This window comes from Oncorhynchus masou, chromosome 23 (genome assembly GCF_036934945.1).
Source record: "Oncorhynchus masou masou isolate Uvic2021 chromosome 23, UVic_Omas_1.1, whole genome shotgun sequence".
In the NCBI taxonomy this organism is placed as follows: Eukaryota; Metazoa; Chordata; class Actinopteri; order Salmoniformes; family Salmonidae; genus Oncorhynchus; species Oncorhynchus masou.
In genome coordinates this window covers 63,764,106-63,782,199 of record NC_088234.1, presented here as the reverse complement: position 1 = coordinate 63,782,199, position 18,094 = coordinate 63,764,106, and the positions used below count along the sequence as shown (strand labels likewise).

At 41.0% G+C, this 18,094-nt stretch overlaps 1 protein-coding gene across 1 annotated transcript in view; it reads right to left on the bottom strand.

Moving 5' to 3' along the window:
* LOC135511187 (storkhead-box protein 1-like) overlaps positions 1 to 18,094 on the bottom strand; it is a 52,050-nt gene that overhangs the window by 4,908 nt on the left and 29,048 nt on the right. Inside the window, exon 2 of the mRNA XM_064932809.1 lies at positions 210 to 362. Within this exon, the coding sequence (XP_064788881.1) occupies positions 210 to 362 (153 nt within the window). The remainder of the gene's footprint in view (positions 1 to 209; positions 363 to 18,094) is intronic.

Genomic DNA, 18,094 nt, shown 5'->3' with positions numbered 1-18,094 from the left:
TTTATCTCCTATAAATCACATAGAAGTTACTGCATATCGGCAGATGGACTCGACTAGTTTACAGTCAGACTTAAAACTGCACGTTAAGCATTAGTACACTAGATATAATTCTCCCCTTTTTGACACCTACAATTACTCTATTGCAGGAGCACCTGTGGTTGATTGTATGTAGGGATATGAAGCTCTCCCTATACATCTGTATAAGTTACCTGGGTGAGCCTTGGTCATGTGACTGATGAGGGCTTCCTGGTTGACGGTGATATTGGAGGAGTTCATGTCAGAGATGACACAGCAGAGGACCTCGGCTAGAGGGAGGAACTGAGACTGGGCCACTGGAGACATCTGCACTGGGGACAGGTCACCTGGAACGTGCACGCACGCACGCGCGCGCGCGCACACACACACACACACACACACACACACACACACACACACACACACACACACACACACACACACACACACACACACACACACACACACACACACACACACACACACACACACACACACACACACACACACACACACACACATTGTTAGACTGGTGTAAAACAAACACCTTAATTAGGCAGATCACCAGCAACACACACACCTTGGAGAGACACTTGGTTACACCAACATCTGTTTGCAACTTTTACTTTGTGGTCTATATCCTTTTTCCAGTAAAAATATTAATGTCATGACCAAGATTAATTAGTTGATAATGCGGGTGTTCCAGTGAATATTGTAGACCTGACTTCCATTTGAATTCCATTAATACTGGGATGGACTACAGCATTCCATTAATACTGGGATGGACCACAGTATTCCATTAATACTGGGATGGACTACAGCATTCCATTAATACTGGGATGGACTACAGCATTCCATTAATACTGGGATGGACTACAGCATTCCATTAATACTGGGATGGACTACAGCATTCCATTAATACTGGGATGGACTACAGTATTCCATTAATACTGGGATGGACTACAGCATTCTATTAATACTGGGATGGACTACAGCATTCTATTAATACTGGGATGGACTACAGCATTCCATTAATACTGGGATGGACTACAGCATTCCATGAATACTGGGATGGACTACAGTATTCCATTAATACTGGGATGGACTACAGTATTCCATTAATACTGGGATGGACTACAGCATTCCATTAATACTGGGATGGACTACAGCATTCCATTAATATTGGGATGGACTACAGCATTCCATTAATACTGGGATGGACTACAGCATCCCATTAATACTGGGATGGACTACAGCATTCTATTAATACTGGGATGGACTACAGCATTCCATTAATACTGGGATAGACTACAGCATTCCATTAATACTGGGATGGACTACAGTATTCCATTAATACTGGGATGGACTACAGTATTCCATTAATACTGGGATGGACTACAGCATTCCATTAATACTGGGATGGACTACAGCATTCCATTAATACTGGGATGGACTACAGCATTCTATTAATACTGGGATGGACTACAGCATTCCATTAATACTGGGATGGACCACAGTATTCCATTAATACTGGGATGGACTACAGCATTCCATTAATACTGGGATGGACTACAGCATTCTATTAATACTGGGATGGACTACAGCATTCTATTAATACTGGGATGGACTACAGCATTCTATTAATACTGGGATGGACTACAGCATTCTATTAATACTGGGATGGACTACAGCATTCCATTAATACTGGGATGGACTACAGCATTCTATTAATACTGGGATGGACTACAGCATTCCATTAATACTGGGATGGACTACAGCATTCCATTAATACTGGGATGGACTACAGTATTCCATTAATACTGGGATGGACTACAGTATTCCATTAATACTGGGATGGACTACAGCATTCCATTAATACTGGGATGGACCACAGTATTCCATTAATACTGGGATGGACTACAGCATTCCATTAATACTGGGATGGACTACAGCATTCTATTAATACTGGGATGGACTACAGCATTCCATTCATACTGGGATGGACTACAGCATTCCATTAATACTGGGATGGACTACAGCATTCCATTAATACTGGGATGGACTACAGCATTCTATTAATACTGGGATGGACTACAGCATTCTATTAATACTGGGATGGACTACAGCATTCCATTAATACTGGGATGGACTACAGCATTCCATTAATACTGGGATGGACCACAGCATTCCATTAATACTGGGATGGACTACAGCATTCCATTAATACTGGGATGGACTACAGCATTCCATTAATACTGGGATGGACTACAGCATTCCATTAATACTGGGATGGACTACAGCATTCCATTAATACTGGGATGGACTACAGCATTCCATTAATACTGGGATGGACTACAGCATTCCATTAATACTGGGAGTGACCACGGAATGTCATTAGTCCCACAGAAGCGACCACAGGTTCTGCCTGTCAGGCTATCACATATCACCTCTACTGTGTCTTCAGCTAAGAGAGAGGCTAGAGAGAGGAGGAGAGGGGGGGGGGTTAACCATACCCTAACAACTACCTGGTCCTCCTTTAACAGGGCTTATAATCAATGGACTTTGAGGTGATTTAGGTACACCTTGATTCAAGTCCACAGTTAATAGTTATTTTTTCTGTTGCTCTTGAATGGTTTTATGTACCCACTACACTGCCTGGTGGAAACTACCACAGTTCTTAATATTTAACTCTAGGTTACATTATAATAGGTTAAGTACTCGCAATCTTGGATGGCCACTTTAGTGCTTTCCCACCCTAAGCTGTTAAATGATTAGCCTAACCACAAGCCTGGTAGGCCTAGTCTACTCTCCTTACTATCCAACCCCAGACACAGAACCAGTCACTACCAGACATGACCATGACCTCAATAAGACCATGCTGTTTCAACAAAATATTGGTGTTAAACCATATGGTGAGTTTGTGTGAGTCTCCCACCTCTCCTTAGGCCAGAAAACAGTGTCTGGCAAACACCTCTCTCCCTGCAGAGTAAACATTCACCTCCCTCACACACTGAAACCACTCATGTCAGGTGAAATAAACCACTAATCAGATGGATGGATGAGACACACACACCCGAGGCAGTCTGCAGAGGAGCTAAACAGCAAATAAAGTGCACTCAATGCATTCTATACATCCTGTAAGAAACACAACTTGAAATGGGAAAACAATGACTTCTTCACACTGACATCCCATGCAAAAATGCCATTAATTTAGCCAATATTTAAATATCAAGAAGATCTCAGTCTGAGAAGCTATCTAGATTTATTAAATGACAACAACAAGGCTATTTTGGCCTCACTACAGACAACAGACCGTTAAAACTTAGTCTAACCCCAACCCCCCTACACCATCACCACAGACAACAGACCGTTAAAACTCAGTCTAACCCCAACCCCCCTACACCATCACCACAGACAACAGACCGTTAAAACTCAGTCTAACCCCAACCCCCTACACCATCACCACAGACAACAGACCGTTAAAACTCAGTCTAACCCCAACCCCCCTACACCATCACCACAGACAACAGACCGTTAAAACTCAGTCTAACCCCAACCCCCCTACACCATCACCACAGACAACAGACCGTTAAAACTCAGTCTAACCCCAACCCCCCTACACCATCACCACAGACAACAGACCGTTAAAACTCAGTCTAACCCCAACCCCCTACACCATCACCACAGACAACAGACCGTTAAAACTCAGTCTAACCCCAACCCCCTACACCATCACCACAGACAACAGACCGTTAAAACTCAGTCTAACCCCAACCCCCCTACACCATCACCACAGACAACAGACCGTTAAAACTCAGTCTAACCCCAACCCCCCTACACCATCACCACAGACAACAGACCGTTAAAACTCAGTCTAATCCCAACCCCCCTACACCATCACCACAGACAACAGACCGTTAAAACTCAGTCTAATCCCAACCCCCCTACACCATCACCACAGACCACAGACTGCTAAAACACAGTCTAATCCCAACCCCCCTACACCATCACCACAGACCACAGACTGCTAAAACTCAGAGCTGATGTTTCACTGAGTGTTCCTTCCCTTAGGTCTTAGCTCTCTATTGTGTTCACTTCCTACGGCAATGGCTGCCAGGCTGGCTGCATAGCATCAGCTAATGGCTGGGACTGACACCGTCTTGTGGGGGGAGATGGAGGAAATATTCATGAGGAGGAAGGTGTTAGTGTGGCATCTTCAGCAGGGCTGGGTGCACTATCTTCTGCGCCACAAAGGTCCAGACCTCCTGGCAGGTGTTGTAATGTAGCCTACTTAGAAAGGCAACCTTCATTAGCCTCACTGTTCCTGATAGATTAAGATATCCTGTCTGAGACAGTCTCATGGTCGGTCTTCTATAGAGACTTCAACAGAGGAAAGGAAGGATTGCCATAGGCTGCAGAAATTAGGTCCCCTAGCAATGCAATCCCTTCCCTGGGGAGAGGGAGAGGGAGAGAGAGAGAGAGAGAGAGAGAGAGAAAGAGAGAGAAAGAGAGAGAAAGAGAGAGAGAGAGAGAAAGACCGAGAGAGAGACAGAGAGGGAGAGAGAGAGAGAAAGACTGAGACAGATAGAGTGAGAGACAGAGAGGGAGAGAGAGAGAGAGACTGAGACAGATAGAGAGAGAGAGAGAGAGAGAGAGAGAGAGAGAAAGACCGAGAGAGACAGAGAGGGAGAGAGAGAGAGGGAGAGAGAGAGAGAGAGACTGAGACAGATAGAGAGAGAGAGAGAGAGAGAGAGAGAGAGAGAGAGAGAGAGAGAGAGAAAGACCGAGAGAGACAGATAGAGAGACAGAGAGAGAGAAGGACCGAGAGAGAGAGACAGAGAGGGAGAGAGAGAGAGGGAGAGAGTAAACAGGGGTTAAGGCAGAGGACAAAGGATGAATAGAAGTGTCTTTATGCTTCAGGGATATCTTCCTCCTTTATCTCCCTCACTTTCTATTCATTTCTCCCACTCTCCATTTCCTTTCTCATCTCAGTCTTGAGGCCTATAAACACTATTGTCGAGAAGATCACACCCTAACTAAAAAGGCTATTACTGAGTTGAACATCAACAGGTTGGAAAAATAAAGGATGTCTATAGTACAGTATCAGACTGGACCTGCATGTCTATAGTACAGTATCAGACTGGACCAGGATGTCTATAGTACAGTATCAGACTGGACCAGGATGTCTATAGTACAGTATCAGACTGGACCAGGATGTCTATAGTACAGTATCAGACTGGACCAGGATGTCTATAGTACAGTATCAGACTGGACCAGGATGTCTATAGTACAGTATCAGACTGGACCAGGATGTCTATAGTACAGTATCAGACTGGACCTGCATGTCTATAGTACAGTATCAGACTGGACCAGGATGTCTATAGTACAGTATCAGACTGGACCTGCATGTCTATAGTACAGTATCAGACTGGACCAGGATGTCTATAGTACAGTATCAGACTGGACCAGGATGTCTATAGTACAGTATCAGACTGGACCAGGATGTCTATAGTACAGTATCAGACTGGACCAGGATGTCTATAGTACAGTATCAGACTGGACCAGGATGTCTATAGTACAGTATCAGACTGGACCAGGATGTCTATAGTACAGTAACAGACTGGACCAGGATGTCTATAGTACAGTATCAGACTGGACCTGCATGTCTATAGTACAGTAACAGACCATCTCTTCTTCTCTATGCCTTTTCCATTATCTCTCTCTCTCTGGCTTGTCCCCCTCTCTCTCTGGCTTGTCTCTCTCTCTCTCTCTGGCTTGTCTCTCTCTCTCTCTCTGGCTTGTCCCCCTCTCTCTCTGGCTTGTCTCTCTCTCTCTCTCTGGCTTGTCTCTCTCTCTCTCTCCGGCTTGTCCCTCTCTCTCTCTGGCTTGTCCCCCTCTCTCTGTGGCTTGTCCCCCTCTCTCTCTGGCTTGTCCCTCTCTCCACAGCATTTCTCTATGTACATTTATTGTGGAACACCAACCGGTGTGAAACCACCAAGCTGCCTGTACAGTACAGTAGCAGAGGGACCTGGTTGTTATTATTTAGTCTAACATTAGAAAGTGGGACCAGCCCTCTAATAGAGCTCAGTGCTCTAGCTCTCTTTTCTTCAGGGGAAAGGAAGGGACTCTATGTTCCTGGAACATTACACCGGGACACGGACATTAAACCCTTTGTCAAACACCACATCAATACCCCTCTGGGTACCATGGCAACAGCACCCCGTGCCACAAGGAGGGGAGACAGTATTTTAGTGAGTAGAACAGGAGATGGAAGCAACAGGAATATTAACATTCTAGACTACCTTAGAATGTTCACTGATGTTAGTTTTGAACAAGGCCGATGTCAGGTGTACTTGTAATGGTATTAATGTAATTACTGTACGAAATCACACAAAACAAGCGATGTACTGTACGAAATCACTTATCAAAACAAGCAATGTACTGTACGAAATCACTTATCAAAACAAGCAATGTACTGTATGAAATCTCTTATCAAAACAAGCAATGTACTGTATGAAATCTCTTATCAAAACAAGCAATGTACTGTACGAAATCACTTATCAAAACAAGCAATGTACTGTACGAAATCACTTATCAAAACAAGCAATGTCTACAATCTTCTGATCTAGGATATATTTATTCTCATACATCAAATAGTTTCTCATAGAGTAAACATGGACAGAGAAATCTAATCTCACACATAACAAGCTATAAATAAGGTTAATTTAAATGATACAGTACTCCTGTGATTTTGAAAGAGATTGACAGACAGACAGATACTCTAGCCTTAGGGTTCTTAAACTGGGGTCTGAGGATGTACTGAGGAGGTACTGAGAATCCCTGGTGAGGAGGGACTGCAGGGGGTCCACGGTCAGATCTGATTTTTTATTTGATTTTACATTTAATGTTCTTTGAATTAATATTACTAACAACAGATTTCATTTAATAAAAGTACTTTTGAGTGAAACTAAGGGGCAGTGTTTTTACAACTAATGCCGGTCTGCCTGAGGCTGATGCCGTGCAGGTGTTTGTACACCAATGCTTTCATTCAAATAAACACATACAAGAACACACACATACATGTAATAGTACCAGACATGCACACAAACATATACAGTTGGCATTGCTGTTATGATTTCAGTTGTCCTTGATGTCCTTTGTTTTAAATGTATTATTATTATTTATTTATTTTGCATTGTTGTTTACTGTTTTCTTCTGTCTTTTCCTTTTTTCTCTTTAGTTCATTCTCTTGGTTGTTGGTGCATTGGGGGGTTCTTGGGGGTGGGGAACGGAATTAATTGTATTTTTTCTTTTTTTTTCTTCCAGGGGGGGAACTGTGGAAGTGGTCTCGAATGGTTTAGGGACAGCTATTGGGGAACTGTGGGGGGGGATCTTGGAGGGTTCGGGTTTCACGAGCTTGTGATCATGAAAAAGGAAACTATGACATATATATTATATCACTATCAGTATCATGCACACATAAGGATGGATCTGTTGCAGAAAGACAGATACATGTTTGATAGTGTCTTGATGCTGTATTGTTTGTCCTTCATGTTCTAATACTTTAATGTTACCCCTTCCTTGTGTTTTTTTTTGTAATAAATCATTATTAAATAAATAAATAAAAACCTACAGATTTAATGAATTTGGACCAAGGGATCACTGGAATTAGTTTAGAGTAGAGGTTGACCGATTAATCGGAATGGCCGATTAATTAGGGCCGAGTTCAAGTTTTCATAACAATCGGAAATCGGTATTTTTGGGCGCCGATTTGCCGATTTGAAAATAAAATAAATGTTTATACCTTTATTTAACTAGGCAAGTCAGTTAAGAAAACATTATTATTTTCAATGACAAAAACGGTGGGTTAACTACCTCGTTCAGGGGCAGAACGACAGATTTTCACCTTGTCAGCTTGGGGGACCCAATCTTGCAACCTTACAGTTAACTAGTCCAACGCAATAATGACCTCTCTCTCGTTGCACTCCACAAGGAGACTGACTGCCTGTTACGAGAATTCAGTAAGCCAATGTAAGTTGCTAGCTAGCATTAAACTTATGAATCTTTATGTTATTATTATATTTTTTTACCCCCTTTTTCTCCCCAATTTCATGGTGTCCAATTGTTGTAGTAGCTACTATCTTGTCTCATCGCTACAACTCCCGTACGGGATCGGGAGAGACGAAGGTTGAAAGTCATGCGTCCTCCGATACACAACCCAACCAGCCGCACTGCTTCTTAACACAGCGCACATCCAACCCGGAAGCCAGCCGCACCAATGTGCCGGAGGAAACACTGTGTACCTGGCAACCTTGGTTAGCGCGCACTGCGCCCGTCCCACCACAGGAGTCGCTGGTGCGCTACCGACCAAGCCCTCCCGACCAAGCCCTCCCTAACCCCACAGACCTCCCGGTCGCGGCCGGTTACGACAGAGCCTGGGCGCGAACCCAGAGTCTCTGATGGCACAGCTGGCGCTGCAGTACAGCGCCCTTAACCACTGTGCCACCCAGGAGGCAAAAAAAAATCAATCATAATCTGAGCATACAAACATACAAGTCTAAGTATCTTACTGAGCGTTGGTAGGTAGAAGCAGGCGCGTAAACATTCATTCAAACAGTACTTTTGTGCGTTTTGCCAGAATTTCTTCTTTGTGCGTCAAGCATTGCGCTGTTTATGACTTCAAGCCTATCAACTCCCGAGATTAGGCTGGTGTAACCAAAGTGAAATGGCTAGCTAGTTAGCTCGCGCTAATAGTGTTTCAAACATCTCTCGCTCTGAGCCTTCTACTAGTTGTTCCCCTTGCTCTGCATGGGTAACGCTGCTTCGATGGTGGCTGTTGTCAATGTGTTCCTGGTTTGAGCCCAGGGAGGAGCGAGGAGAGGGACAGAAGCTATACTGTTACACTGGCAATACTAAAGTGCCTATAAGAACATCCAATAGTCAAAGGTTAATGAAATACAAATGGTATAGAGGGAGATAGTCCTATAATTCCTATAATAACTACAACCCAAAACTTCTTACCTGGGAATATTAAAGACTCATGTTAAAAGGAACCACCAGTTTTCATATGTTCTCATGTTCTGAGCACGGAACTTAAATGTTAGCATTCTTACATAGTACATATTGCACTTTTACTTTCTTCTCCAACATTTTGTTTTTGCATTATTTAAACCAAATTGAACATGTTTCATTATTTACTTGAGGCTAAATTGATTTTATTGATGTATTATATTAGGTTAAAATAAGCGTTCATTCAGTATTGTTGTAATTGTCATTATTACAAATAATAAAAAATTAAAAAAATGGCCGATTAATCGGTATCGGCTTTTTTGGTCCCCCAATAATCGGTATCGGTATCGGCATTGAAAAATCATAATCGGTCGACCTCTAGTTTAGAGGGTGTAATACAATAGAATCTAATATTATTAATCTACAATGTATGTTCTTAACCCTGGGCAACATGGGCCTGGGGGGCTCGTAATACTCCCTGTATTCGCCCAAAAGTTTGTATTTACATTTTTTATAAATGCACTGTACATTAAGTTTTAAAACTGCAAACTGTTCTTTCCGTCTCATGGCAAAATGTGTAGAATTGCAGGATATTACCTTTAAAGCTGCAAAATTAGCTCAAATGCCAAATGCCAAGAGGTGGGCCTTTAAAATGTTCCTTCCCAGGGTGCAGGACTTGGTTTGTCCGGCCATACACTGCCGGAGTCATAGTAAAACTCCTTGTATGCTATTTCTATCTCACTCGAGTTGTGTTCTGGTAACGAGGGGGTCCCTGATGAATTTGCTATCACAAAGGGGATATAGAGGAAACACTGTTCTCTCATATCTCTTTTCTGCCTGAATGAGGTTGATAAATTCCACATGTACTCTATTCACATGGCTGTGCTTCTGCTGCTTTAGGTCCGTCGGGTCAGTCACATGAGTCCCACTAGACTAGACGTGATTACATTACAGCCTAAAGGCCTAAAAACATATCTTACAGCCAGGCCCCTTCTGACTGCCTATACAACATCAGAGATAACACAGGGCTAGTCAGTAGTAATTACTACACTACAACAACACCACGAAGGAATGTATACTGGATTAGAGACATCTATTCAAAATGAAGATGCCTGGAGTCAAATCAAATCAAATTATATTTGTCACATGCGCCGAATACAACAGTGAAATGCTTACTTACAAGCCCTTAACCAACAATGAAGTAAGAAAAAATAATACATTTTTTAAAACAAAATAAATAATAAAAGTAATATACAGGGTTACCGGTACCGAGTCAATGTGCCGGGGTACAGGTTAGTCAAGGAAATTGAGGTAATATGTAAATGTAGGTACTGTAGGTGTAAAGTGACTAACCCTGTTGCCTGTGTGGGCTTCATACTCAAACCATTGGAACCATTATCTTCCATAAGCTCTATTGATTTCACTCTCTCTTACACACACAGACACATATGCACACACAAACATGTGCAGTCGTGCACACACATGCATGCACACACACGCACACACAGTCGTCATCGTCCCCCCGCCCCCCCCCATTCTAATCTCCAGATCCTAACGATGTGGTCCTCATTCCACATTCTCACCAGCTACCGAGGCAGGAGACTCTTCTACAGACACCGTTCCCTCTGGTTTGGCATTGATCGTCCTCTACATGGACCAGCGGTTCCCAAACTTGGGGTCGCAACCCCTTGTGGGGTCGACTGACATGAAAATGGGGTCGCGGGAAAATTTGCAAAGTCCTGAAAAAACCCTTGACTTCTTCCACATTTTATTACGTTACAGCCTCATTCTAATATTGATAACATTTTTTCCCAGTAATCTACACACAATACCCCACAATGACAAAGCAAAAACAGGTTTTTAGACATTTTTGCACATTTATTAAAAATAAAAAACAGAAATACCTTGTTTACATAAGTATTCAGACCATTTGCTATGCGAGGATCTGCAGAGAAGAATGGGAGAAACTACCTAAATACCAGTGTGCCAAGCTTGTAGAGTCATACCCAAGAAGACTCAATGCTGTGAACCCTGCCAAAGGTGCTTCAACAAAGTACTGAGTGAAGGGTCTGAATACTTCTGTAAATGTTATATTTCAGTTTTTATTTTTAATTACTTAGCAAATATTTCTACAAACCTGTTTTTGCTTTGCCATTATGGGGTATTGTGTGTAGATTGATGAGGAAAAAAACAAATTTAATCAATTTTATAATAAGGCTGTAACGTAACTAAATGTGGAAAAAGTCAAGGGGTCTGAATACTTTCCGAAGGCACTACATATTATCTTTGTATCTCAAAATCCTTATAATGTGGTTAACCTTAAAAAATTGAATGAAAATTGTTCAAATCTAAAATATAATATTCAACAAGAGAGCGCCCTTATACCATGGGAAAAGGCTGCACTTGATCATTGCACTTGAATCATTCCCACGGTGAATGGCTAAACCTGCTACGCTATGAAACCACACACTATTGCAGAGACTTTGACATCACCAGCTGCAATAGATATGGTGAAAACAATGTGTGGGGAGGCAGAGGCACAGAAATTCACATCAATACCTTTGTCAGAAAATAATGTTAAACAAAGAATTTATGCTCTTACTGAACGACTGGGTGGCGCAGTGGTCTAGCTGTGCCACCAGAGACTCTGGGTTCGAGCTCAGGATCTGTCGCAGACGGCCGCGACCGTTGGCCGAGCGTCATCCGGGTTAGGGAGAGTTTGGCAGGTAGTGATATCCTTGTCTCATAGCGCACAAGCGACTCATGTGGGGGGCCGGGCGCAGTCCACGCTAACCAGGTCGCCAGGTGCACAGTGTTTCCTCCAACACATTGGTGCGGCTGGCTTTCGGGTTGGATGCGCGCTGTGTTAAGAAGCAGTGCGGCTTGGTTGGGTTGTGTTTCGGAGGACGCATGGCTTTCGGATACCATGCGAAATTGAGGAGAAAAGGGGGTAAAGTTAAAAATAATAATACTAATCCCCAGTTTATGCTGGATGTTAGCTGTGCTAGCTGTGTTAGCTGTGCTAGCTGTGAGGGCCAACATGACCATGCATTGATTTACATGTCGGGGGATGCTATACATGAGGACATATTGTTCTGTCCCACGATTCCCGAACATGAAACGGCATGTTGTGCTGCGTGGCTATATTGACGAAAAACAGATTCCATATGGGATTGAATGGTGGGATTTTGCACAGATGGGGCTCCATCTATTGGGACTCTGCACTTTCGTTATGAATGTGTCTCCCTCTGCCATATGGACGCGGCAAAAGAGCGGAGCACAGAACTCATAGATATAAAGCAGTAGGTAACTTTGATTGTAGACTACATCAAACCACATCCACTGCGCGCACGCCTGTTCGCGAAACTATGTGGAGATATGACAATGTTCTATTTCACACCGATGCTCGGTGGTTATCACCTCGGAACGCACATCTCATTGACCCTTGTCACGGATGGGCTATTGCAGCAGATGACCACACCGGATTCCACTCCTATTAGCTAAAAACAGGAAGAAGCAGCTCCATTGGGCACACGATCACCAACACTGGACAACTGAAGAGTGGAAAAACATCACCTGGAACATGAGAGCTAGTTCAGTTGACTTGAGTGACCTGCTCAGTCCCCAGCCCTCAACCCAATAGAGCATTTTTGGGATGAGACAGCAACTGTGTGAGGGAGGGTATGTGTGAGCAACTGCGTCAGCATGGACCAAAATCCCTGTGGAATATTTTCCCGACACCTTGAAGAATGCCCAAAGAATTCAGTTACTACTACTACCACTATAATTACTATTACTACTACTACTACTACCACTACTACTACTACTACTACCACTACTACTACTACTACTACTACTACTACTACTACCACTATTACTACTACTACTACCACTACCACTACTACTACTACTACTACCACTACTACTACTACTACTACTACTACTACTACTACTACTACTACTACTGTTACTACCACTACCACTACTACTACTACTACTACCACTACTACCACTACTACCACCACTACTACTACTACCACTACTACTACCACCACTACTACTACTACTACTACCACTACTACTACTACCACTACTACTACTACCACCACTACTACTACTACTACCACTACTACTACTACTACTACTACTACTACCACTATAATTACTATTACTACTACTACTACTACCACTACTACTACTACTACTACCACTACTACTACTACTACTACTACCACTATAATTACTATTACTACTACTACTACTACTACTACCACTACTACTACTACTACTACTACTACTACCACTATAATTACTATTACTACTACTACTACTACTACTACCACTACTACTACTACTACTACTACTACTACTACTACCACTATAATTACTATTACTACTACTACTACTACTACTACCACTACTACTACTACTACTACTACTACTACTACCACTATAATTACTATTACTACTACTACTACTACCACTACTACTACTACTACTACCACTACTACTACTACTACTACTACTACTACTACCACTATTACTACTATTACTACCACTACCACTACTACTACTACTACTACTACTACCACTACTACTACTACCACTACTACTACTACCACCACTACTACTACTACTACCACTACTACTAATACTATTACTACTACTACTACAATTGCTACTATTACTACTACTACTACTACTACAACAACTACTACTATTACTACCACTACTATTACCACTACTACTACCATTACTACTACTACTACTACTATTAATATTGCTGCTACTACTACCAATACAACTACTACTAATGCTACTACTACTATTACCACTACTACCACCACTACTATTACCACTACTACTACCACTACTACTATTACTACTACTGTTACTACCACTACCACTACTACAACTATTACTACTACCACTATTGCAACTACTACTATTAATATTGCTTCTACTACCACCACTACTACTACTATTAATACTACTATTACTGCTACTACTACTACTACTACTACTACTACAATTGCTACTATTACTACTACTACTACTAGTACTACTACGACCACTACTACTGCTATTACTACTACTACTACTTCTATTACTACTACTAATATTACTACTACTAACACCAGTACTACTATTACTACTACTACTAATATTACCACTACTATTACTACCACGACTACTACTACCACCAGTACTACTATTACTACTACTACTACTACTATTACCACTACTGCTACTATTACTACTACTACTATTACTACTATTACTACTATTACTATTACTACTACTATTACTACTACTATTATTACTACTACTATTACTACTACTATTATTACTACTACTACTATTACTAATATTACTACTACTACTACTACTATTACTACTATTACTATTATTACTACCATCACTATTACTACTATTACTACTACTACTAGTACTACTATTACTAATATTACTACTATTACTATTACTACCATCACTACTACTACTATTACTACCACTACCGCTACTACTACTATTACTACTATTGCCATTACTACTACTGCTACTACTACCACTACTGCTACTAATACTACTACTATTACTGCTATTACTACTACCACTACTACTATTAATATTACTACTACTACTATTACTACCACTACTACAACTATTAATACTACTGCTACTACTATTAATATTGCTGCTACTCCTACCACTACTATTATTACTATTACCACTACTACTGCTACTACTACTACTACTACTACTACTACTATTACTACTACTGCTACTACTACTACAATTGCTACTATTACTACTACTATGAGTACTACTACTAAAACTACTCCTACTATTACTACTACTATTAGTACTACTACCACTACTACTACTACGACCACTACTACTGCTATTACTACTACTACTATTACTACAACTACTACTACCACCAGTACTACTACTACTACTACTACTACTACTATTACTACTATTACTACTACTACTACTATTACCACTACTACTACTACTACTACTACTACTATTACCACTATTACCACTACTACTACTACTATTACCACTACTACTACTATTACCACTACTACTATTACTACCATTACTATTACTACTATTACCACTATTACTATTACTACTATTACCACTACTACTACTACTACTACTATTACCACTACTACTACTATTACTACTATTACCACTACTACTACTACTACTATTACTACTATTACCACTACTACTATTACTACTACTACTACTATTACCACTACTACTATTACTACTATTACTACTACTATTACTACTATTACCACTACTACTACTACTACTATTACTACTATTAACACTACTACTATTACTACTACCACTACTACTATTATTACTATTACCACTACTACTACTACTATTACTAATATGACTACTATTACTGCTACTACTACCACTACTGCTACTAATACTACTACTACTATTACTGCTATTACTACTACTACTACCACTACCACTATTACTATTACTACTACAGCTATTACTACCACTACTACAACTATTAATACTACTGCTACTACTATTACTACTATTACTACTACTATTACTACTATTACCACTACTACTACTACTACTATTACTACTATTACTATTACTACTACAGCTATTACTACCACTACTACAACTATTAATACTACTGCTACTACTATTACTACTACTATTACTACTATTACCACTACTACTACTACTACTATTACTACTATTAACACTACTACTATTACTACTACTACTACTACTATTATTACTATTACCACTACTACTACTACTATTACTAATATGACTACTACTACTACTACTACTACTACTACTACTACTACTACTACTACTACTACTATTACTACTATTATTACCATCACTACTACTACTATTACTACCACTACCGCTACTTCTACTATTACCACTACCGCTACTACTACTATTACTACTATTACCACTACTACTACCACTACTACTACTACTATTACTGCTACTACTACCACTACTGCTACTAATACTACTACTACTATTACTGCTATTACTACTACTACTACCACTACCACTATTACTATTACTACTACAGCTATTACTACCACTACTACAACTATTAATACTACTGCTACAACTATTAATATTGCTGCTACTCCTACCACTACTACTACTACCACTACTATTATTACTATTACCACTACTACTACTACTACTAATACTACTACAGCTACTACTACCACTACTATTATTTCTATTACCACTACTACTACTACTACAATTGCTACTATTACTATTACTACTACTACTAGTACTACTACTACCATTACCCCTACTATTACTACTACTATTACTACTACTACCACTACTACTACTAGTACTACTACTACTAGTACTACTATTACCACTACTATTATTACTATTACCACTACTACTATTACTACTACTGCTACTACTAATACAATTGCTACTATTAGTATTACTACTAGTACTACTACTACTAGTACTACTATTACCACTACTATTATTACTATTACCACTACTACTACTACTACTATTACTACTACTGCTACTACTACTACAATTGCTACTATTACTATTACTACTAGTACTACTACTACGAGTACTACTATTACCACTACTATTATTACTATTGCCACTACTACTACTATTACTACTACTGCTACTACTACTACAATTGCTACTATTACTACTAGTACTACAAGTACTACTACTACCATTACTCCTTTTTTTTTTTTTTTTTTTTTTTAAATTTCACCTTTATTTAACCAGGTAGGCTAGTTGAGAACAAGTTCTCATTTGCAACTGCAACCTGGCCAAGATAAAGCATAGCAGTGTAAACAGACAACACAGAGTTACACATGGAGTAAACAATTAACAAGTCAATAACACAGTCGAAAAAAAGGGAGTCTATATACATTGTGTGCAAAAGGTATGAGGAGGTAGGCGAATAATTACAGTTTTGCAGATTAACACTGGAGTGATAAATGATCAGATGGTCATGTACAGGTAGAGATATTGGTGTGCAAAAGAGCAGAAAAGTAAATAAATAAAAACAGTATGGGGATGAGGTAGGTAAAAATGGATGGGCTATTTACCGATAGACTATGTACAGCTGCATCGATCGGTTAGCTGCTCAGATAGCAGATGTTTGAAGTTGGTGAGGGAGATAAAAGTCAGCGATTTTTGCAATTCGTTCCAGTCACAGGCAGCAGAGAACTGGAACGAAAGGCGGCCAAATGAGGTGTATTGCTATTACTACTACTACTACCACTACTATTATTACTATTACCACTACTACTACTACTACTACTATTACTACTACAATTGCTACTACTACTACAATTGCTACTATTACTTCTGCTACTACTACTATGTACTACTACTTTGACTCTCTATGTCCCCTATCCTCCAGGCCGGCTCGGTCCTCCCCTCCCGCTCCGTGGCTCGATGACTCATTGCGAGCTCACAGAACAGAGCTCCGGGCAGCCGAGCGGAAATGGAGGAAAACTCGCCTCCCTGCGGACCTGGCATCCTTTCACTCCCTCCTCTCTACATTTTCCTCCTCTGTCTCTGCTGCTAAAGCCACTTTCTACCACTCTAAATTCCAAGCATCTGCCTCTAACCCTAGGAAGCTCTTTGCCACCTTCTCCTCCCTCCTGAATCCTCCTCCCCCTCCCCCCCCTCCTCCCTCTCTGCAGATGACTTCGTCAACCATTTTGAAAAGAAGGTCGACGACATCCGATCCTCGTTTGCTAAGTCAAACGACACCGCTGGTTCTGCTCACACTGCCCTACCCTGTGCTCTGACCTCTTTCTCCCTCTCTCTCCAGATGAAATCTCGCTTCTTGTGACGGCCGGCCGCCCAACAACCTGCCCGCTCGACCCTATCCCCTCCTCTCTCCTCCAGACCATTTCCGGGGACCTTCTCCCTTACCTCACCTCGCTCATCAACTCATCCCTGACCGCTGGCTACGTCCCTTCCGTCTTCAAGAGAGCGAGAGTTGCACCCCTTCTGAAGAAACCTACACTCG